The sequence below is a fragment of the Sebastes umbrosus genome, chromosome 5, assembly GCF_015220745.1.
Source record: "Sebastes umbrosus isolate fSebUmb1 chromosome 5, fSebUmb1.pri, whole genome shotgun sequence".
Classification (NCBI taxonomy): Eukaryota; Metazoa; Chordata; class Actinopteri; order Perciformes; family Sebastidae; genus Sebastes; species Sebastes umbrosus.
Genome location: NC_051273.1, coordinates 3,050,506 through 3,058,531, shown reverse-complemented (window position 1 = coordinate 3,058,531; position 8,026 = coordinate 3,050,506). Strand labels below are relative to the sequence as shown.

The following is an 8,026-nucleotide window of genomic DNA, read 5'->3' as shown; positions in this document are numbered from 1 at the left end:
GGGACAGAAGAAGAAGAAGAAGGCGGAACTAGTTTGTGCAACACGTTTCCGGTCGGGTTTATTTTGAGTGAGGACTCGTGGAGGTTGATTTGCGCTCCAACAAACATCACATCTTCGGCTTCACGCTGGATAACTCAATGGCTGTACCGGGTCAGTATCACATCCTACTGATACATACACATGTACACGTTCAGATGTGTGACTCACGGAGCTCCACGTGCTCTCTAGATATAACTAATAACAAACAGAGTGCTGTTAGCACAATGCTAACATCAACTTATAACTAAACATCTAAAGTCCTGTGTGTCAGGTTATGTCTTCATCGTGGTGTAATGTAACGTTAGAGCTACACAGCAGTGTGTTGTGTTGCAGTAGAAGTTGTGAATGCTAACAGGCTTGTTATTGTTGCATGTTTACAAACGTTTAATCAACTTTGCTTCTGATCTGACATGACAGGTCCGAACAAGGACAACATCCGAGCTGGATGTAAGAAATGTGGATATCGTGAGTAAAGCTTGTGTTATAAAGTGATTACAAAACAAGTGAAGACATGTGCAGGGACATATATACAAAAGACCAACATACATTATACAGAGAAAGACAAATAACAAAACAAAAGCAACACAAGCAACACAAGGGGATAAAGCAGGTTGAAGAATGTGTATGTGTATGTGTGTGTGTGCGTGTGTGTGTGAGTGTGTTTGGCATTGAATGAGGCTAGATGACAAATATCTACTCTTAAACACATATACTGTACACATGCACACATATCTACAAACACACACATACAGATATCCATCCGTTTATGTGTAGAGAATAGGGGGAACAAAAAATGAGTAACATATATATATACATATATACATATATATACATATATACATATATATACATATATACATATATATACATATATATATATATATATATATGTGTATATATATATATGTATATATATATATATATATATGTATATATATATACATATATATGTATACATGTATATATATATGTATACATATATATATATATATATATATATATATATATATGTATACATATATATATACACTCACCGGCCACTTTATTAGGTACACCTTGCTAGTACCGGGTTGGACCCCCTTTTGCCTTCAGAACTGCCTTAATTCTTCGTAGCATAGATTTAACAAGGTGTTGGGAACATTCCTCAGATATTTTGGATTTTGGAGTACAGTGAACTGATCATGTTCAAGAAACCAGTTTGAGATGATTTGAGCTTTGGGACATGGTGCATTATCCTGCTGGAAGTAGCCATCAGAAGATTGGTACACTGTGGTCATAAAGGGATGGATATGGTCAGCAACAATACTCAGGTAGGCCGTGGCGTTTAAACGATGCTCAGTTGGTACTAAGGGGCCCAAAGTGTGCCAAGAAAGTATCCCCCACACCATTACACCACCAGCCTGAACCGTTGATACAAGGCAGGATGGATCCATGCTTTCATGTTTTTTATACCAAATTCTGACCCTACCATCTGAATGTCGCAGCTGAAATCGAGACTCATCAGACCAGGCAACTTTTTTCCAATCTTCTATTGTCCAATTTGGGTGAGCCTGTGCGAATCGTAGCATCAGTTTCCTGTTGTTAGCTGACAGGAGTGGCACCCGGTGTGGTCTTCTGCTGCTGTAGCCCATCTGCTTCAAGGTTGGACGTGTTGTGCGTTCAGAGATGGTATTCTGCATACCGTGGTTGTAACGAGTGGTTATTTGAGTTACTGCTGCCTTTCTATCATCTCCAACCACTCTGCCCATTCTCCTCTGACCTCTGACATCAACAAGGCATTTCCGTCCACACAACTGCCGCTCACTGGATATGTTCTCTTGTTCGGACCATTCTCTGTAAACCCTAGAGATGGTTGTGCGTGAAAATCCCAGTAGATCAGCAGTTTTTGAAATACTCAGACCAGCCCGTCTGACACCAACAACCATGCCACGTTCAAAGTCACTTAAATCCCCTTTTTTCCCCATTCTGATGCTCGGTTTGAACTTTAGCAAGTCGTCTTCACTACGTCTAGATGCCTAAATACATTGAGTTACTGCCATGTGATTGGCTGATTAGCTACTTGTGTTAACAAGCAATTGAACAGGTGTGCCAAATAAAGTGGCCAGTGAGTGTGTATATATATATATATATATATATATATATATATATATATCTCAAATTGTCCAGCTTTTCCATGGTTGTTCATCTATTCTCTTTTGGACGTGCTTTTTTTTTCTTTCAGCGGGCCACTTGACCTTTGAGTGCCGAAACTTTGTCCGAGTTGACCCCCAGAAAGACATCGTTCTGGATGTAAGCAGCACCAGCAGTGAGGAAAGTGAAGAGGATGAACCTGTAGTTCAGCGCACTGAGAAACTGGGGCGAAGTAGAGGTAAAAAAAAATGTTTGTTTGTTTTTTTAAAGTAAAAATTATGTTTTCCTTTAACACAGCATTAGTTATTTAGGCTAAGCTGGGTCTTGTGTTGTGTGTCTTCAAAAGATGAGGTAAATTCTGACAAACTCACCAGATGGATTTTGGTGATTGCACATAGATGAGCGGCAACAGTAGCCCCAGAAATGGAAGTGATTGAAATCTCAATGTTGCTATTATTTTTCATATTTTACAGTTGTTGTGTTACTCGTCTTTTTACTTTATGAGCCGCTACTATTCCAGTAAAAAGTGCCTTGACTATTCTGTCTACAAATCTGTGTAGGTACCCATGAGGATGACAAAGACGGTAGAAAAGGGAGACACAAACGGAAGAAGATCGGAGACAGAAAGTCAAGAAAGAGGTAACTTGTTTCCTACCTTACGATTTTTCTGTTCTTTAGTCCACACTTGACCCTAAACATCACTGTTTTACACTTTTATGGTTTGTTGTTTAATGTCCCAGACTGGACATTGGTTTTCTTTGCTGGTGAAGAGGTGCATAATTCAGTGGAATCAGATCCCAGTAACATAAAACAGTGTTCAGAAATCTGAGATGTGTTTGCCTTTTTACATATTTGTGACCTTCCAGCGATTCCATTGGTTTTTATTCTACTCTCCAGATCGAACTCGTCGAGTGATGATGCTACAAAGAAGAAAAAGAAACGCAGCAGTTCCTGCTCCTCGTCTGACGACGAAGAGGAGATGCAGAAGAAAAAGAAAGCCAAAAGCGGGAAGAAGAAAAGCAAGAAGAACAAACACGGGAAGCATCAGAAGAAGAAACTGAAGAAGAGGAAACAAGAATCATCTTCCTCTTCTTCTTCTTCCAGCTCCAGTAAATCCTCAGACAGTGACTGAGACAGCTGAACTGTGCGGTGTCTGGAGGTCCAACATATTTATTCTCCAGTCCATGAAAAGTGTGTTTTTGCAGAAATAAGGCATCTTGTTCCATATAAGTGTCCAATACTGAGGAATGGATTTAAATGATTAATTGGTGCAAAAACACTGTAGAGTGCATTGTACACTGCAGATATGTTTTATATCATCATGCAAATGGAAAAAAAAATGTATTTGGGGTTCTCTGAAGCATTTGGGAAAACGTACAAACCAGGGAACATATTCTGATATCTCTTGTTTCTTTGTCCTTCCAGACCTGCTGTCATTTGTTGTGCGCAGGGGAATCTTCAGTACAGTCTGTTGTCATTCATATTACTGAACATCATTGTGACGTTTTCAAGTCCAATTAAGAAATGTAGTTCAGGGGGAACAAAAGCCTAGATATCTTTAGTAACACGTTTCTGGATGCTGTCCTTTTGTTTTTGTTCTTTTATACACGTTGTTGCTTCAATACTTCTTTGAAATTGTACCCACAAATATTTTAAAAAGGTCAAATGTGAATGCCAAACATGATTCGACATGGTTCGAATGGCTAAGGGTAACAATGACTAATGCTCAATAAACAGCTCATTGTTTTTGTCAGTGCTGACGAGTCTGCAGCAGTTTGAACTACTGGCTAATATCAGTAGACAAAACAGAGTTTTTGGTCTTCTTTTAGTTTCTAACTGCTATAATGTTTGTAATGTACTTTTGCTAGGATGGCTTTATAGTATGGTTAAACTCATGGAGGTTCCTGGCAAAACAATGTCTTTGCTAGTATTGTGATTATTGTCAAAGAACGGCTGTTATCATTTAACCACCCACACCTTTTTGAAAACCATCTGGACATTTTCAAGAGTTCATTCCAAAAACACTGCTGTGTATTAATTGTGGGAACGGTTATTAACTGAGCCTCTTTATACAAGATTTGTTTGTTTCCATTGCTGCAGTCTGTCTTTTCCCTCCTCATTAAGTGTATTTTATTGTAATAAAATATATATTTGTATCTACTGTCTCAGTAGTGTCTTCAATTTTGGAAATAATGCATAATTACTTAAATACAACATGTGACATGGCAGAAAATAGTCCAAATTTGTCATGATTATGAGGCCAGAGAGACTTGTTGAAATTGCACATGGCAATGGGGGAAGATAGAATTCTTATTTCCTGTAGAGGGCAGCAACATACCTTAAATGTGAGATGAAGGACAATGATGTTATAAAGCTTCCAAGAATTATAGATGACAAAGAAATGTGTTGCAAATATACATCAGCAAACATTTCATCTGTATGTATCAAGTGTCAAACACTGGAAAATCAAAAGTAGTGTGCATCCAAATCAAACAATTTAGCATTTTGTATTTGTATTTCATAGGATATCATGTTGATTCTTGATATTTCTGGTTAGAGTCTAGGTTTAGTACTCTTTAAAAGTGTGAAGCGCAGTAACAAGCTGGTTCACTGTCTTGTATAAACCATTAAAATGTTGCTGTAGATGTAGATGTGTAGAGATCGTGGGTTCGACGCTGTACTGAAAAAGATTAATTACATGCACATCACGTAGGTGCGATGCTATCAGAACAGTGTCAGTAAAGAAAAAGGTAACGCCTGCATACTACTCCATGTCACGATATTTTTAATGACTACGTTTCAATCCTGCTTGGATCTTCAGGTCAAAATGTTCGACACTGGACGACCAATCGGAGCAGGCCATCAGCAGATGAACTGTAAAAGTGGTCTCCATGAAAGTGTTTAAAATAAGCAGCACTGGGAAAAGAAGTGCCAAATATATGCATATGCAGGTACTTGTATTTGAATCCCCCTTTCTTTTAACATGTTTTTTCTTTTTGTTGTTTTACATTATTCTTCAAGAATGGACACAAATAAGGAGATTGTAATTGGAAAATACACTGAAGACAACAGTGAATGGCAGAAAGGGGGGCAACATAATATAAAAACAAGTCTGTAAGTTTGTTTTTAAAAATGTAATCTAAAAGACCAATGATTTGACAAAACCTGTCTAGACTAGACAGTATCTACTGTTACTCCACCTAGTGGTCATGGTGTGAACATTCAGAGACTGAGCTGCATCCATTCAAGTCCATCATCCTCACTGATAACGTGCAATGGAGAAAAACAAACAGACTTACAAACTTCCTGACGCTTGTTTGATTTGCCAAGTAATCGTGACTAGACAGAAGCTGCTGAGCAACGATACTGTTTGGCTCGACTCCTCGGTGGCAGAGGCACATGTGTCAAACATCAATCTCACTTGCTGCAGTTAGTGTTCGGGGGCGAATTTGATAAAGTCACGTATACCACGTCCTCATGGGGAGGTCCAATCCACGTACACACACTAGCACGCAAATATATACACACAGACACATGCATAAACATGTCAAAAAAAAGCAATTCAAAGGGCTATTGAATCCACCATGTACACACACTGTTTTCAGTGTCAGAGGCAGGGTGAACCATGGGAAGCCGTGGCTGGACCACCTCCTCTGGAGACCCTACTGCTTGTAGCCCAGGGATGCGGCAATGGGCTGAGGCACCATGGTGACCCACAGGCAGGTGTGGCAAACCATTATGAGGAATCAATTTACATGAATTATTGCTTCCATCCCACTACCTCCATGCTGTCAGTATCAATCTCCGCTGAGATATGAAACTGCAAAAGGAGCTGCAGAGCCTTACAGACATTACAAACCCAAGGTTCTTTGGAAGCCCTTGTGTTTTGTTCGATTTGGGTTGTGTGTGTGACAGATGTTTATAATAGCGCCATTAATTTCACTTTGCCTTGGGGGAGGGGATATCTTTTTAAACATCTGCAACATCCTGACAGCTACATGCATGGCTGCTGATCAGAGCCCGACGTTATGACAGGACATATCCATATCCTCCTTTATCTTTTCGAGGTCCAGAGGGCAGATTCATCAAATTCGTCAAAGAAACATCAACATTCGACGGCTCCCGACAGCAAGCGGAGACAGTCGAGTAATAGTCAATGAACATTCTGGGAATTAGGAATGCGTGATGTCTGATTCATGTGGTAGATGATGGAATTTATTTAATGTCCTCCCTCAGTGTCTGGTTATTTCTGAGATAAAATCTTCACAGGAAATGTTTTGTTTGGAGAGGATCTCATTAGGTAGCAAAAGCAACACTCGCCCCCCACCGTAGCTGAATAACGAACAGAGTGCCATCTACAGACACCAGGTCCAGCCAACACGTTCTCATCCCAACTCACTCCCCCTCGGTGTCACTTTTCGGTCACACTAGACACGCGCTTAATGTTGGGAATTCAACAAAAACACTTTCTTAGGTTTAGGCAACAAAGGCACTTAGTTAGGTTTAGGAAAAAACAACATGGTTGGGCTTAAAACGACTACGTTTGTAGGGTGAAAATATGACTTGACGTGAGCATGGGACATGAACGAACAGCTGATTGTAACGTGAAAGTGAAATGTAACACACGGGACACAAACAGCGGTCTCCTGGATAAAAGCCCTGTGTTTGTTGTGACCCACTATGCGATTAACTGCTTATGTGTGGAACGCATCGTCCAAGTGGACAGTATAACCAGAACTACTACGCATCCGTGGTGTCCACAGCTGTCCGTCTACGCGTCCATTCAGGAGTTTAATCAAGGCTTTATATTGGCTTCCCATCAAATTCAGGATTCATTTTAAGGTCTTTGTTTTTCATATAGAGCCTTATAACAATTGTATCATAGTGGCAGTGCGGTCACAACAAATTGTCACTACGCGGATGTCCGAACAGAGCCTTCGCATACACCCTCTGATGACGAAATTGACATCAAGCAAACCCTGTTGCACCTTTTCTTACTCGCCGACATGGAGAATATAACTTTGGATTTATGAGGCGCGGTGCAAAAACGCTGGCGCTGCGCTGTGTAATGGCAGGGAAGAATCGTCCAGAGAACCTGATATGGAGAGGGCAGAAAAAAGTACTGGCAGCTTGTGAAAAGTGCTGGTGCGCAACAATAACTCACGATATGCCAAAGAGTAAAATGTAAATAAATCCACCAGCACCTTTAAAGCTCACAAATTAACTTGTTATATCTCATTTGTTTAATCTGCACAAAAAACAAAATGTAAAATCTACAAGTTGTAGTTTTACAGGGAGTTATGTGCTGGTCTATTTCTTGGCCAAGCAATGTGACTTCCTGGAGTGTTGTCATCACCGTGACGTTGCCATGTAGCAATGGACATTGGTCTCAATGTCCTCATCTAACTCGTGGCAACAGAGAGAATATGCACATTTCTTTCAAAGCTGATCACAGAGCAATCCAAGGTAATGAGTACGAAGCACCAAAGATGTCTCTAAAATAAAAAAAAATAAGAATAATTCTTTAGTACTAATGTATCACAATAAAAAAGCTCATTATAATAAAAAATACTTTGTGAATTACATTAAATTATTATTATTTTCTTGCAAGCATCTGTGTATGAGCATTTATCGTTTTCATTCTGAAATAACAGAATCATTATACGCTGGCTGTTCAGCATATTAATACTGTGCATATGCTTATTAATAAACTTGATGAAGGCCATAGTTAAGTGTTGACAAAAGAAACTTGGAGAGTTGGAAACTTCATAATTGCCCAGATGGTGAGAGGACAACTCGATACAGAGGAACAAATGAAGTCGAAGGAGTGCTGCCATGTGCAGCCACACTGAGCAAA

At 39.6% G+C, this 8,026-nt stretch overlaps 1 protein-coding gene across 1 annotated transcript; it reads left to right on the top strand.

Moving 5' to 3' along the window:
• On the top strand, nucleotides 1-3,949 carry srek1ip1 (SREK1-interacting protein 1). Its single transcript, XM_037770993.1, has 5 exons — nucleotides 1-150; nucleotides 457-504; nucleotides 2,261-2,407; nucleotides 2,730-2,808; nucleotides 3,067-3,949. The coding sequence occupies exons 1-5, from the start codon at nucleotides 138-140 to the stop codon at nucleotides 3,299-3,301; spliced, it is 522 nt and encodes a 173-aa protein (XP_037626921.1). The 5' UTR covers nucleotides 1-137; the 3' UTR covers nucleotides 3,302-3,949.
• Nucleotides 3,950-8,026: the final 4,077 nt, after the last annotated feature.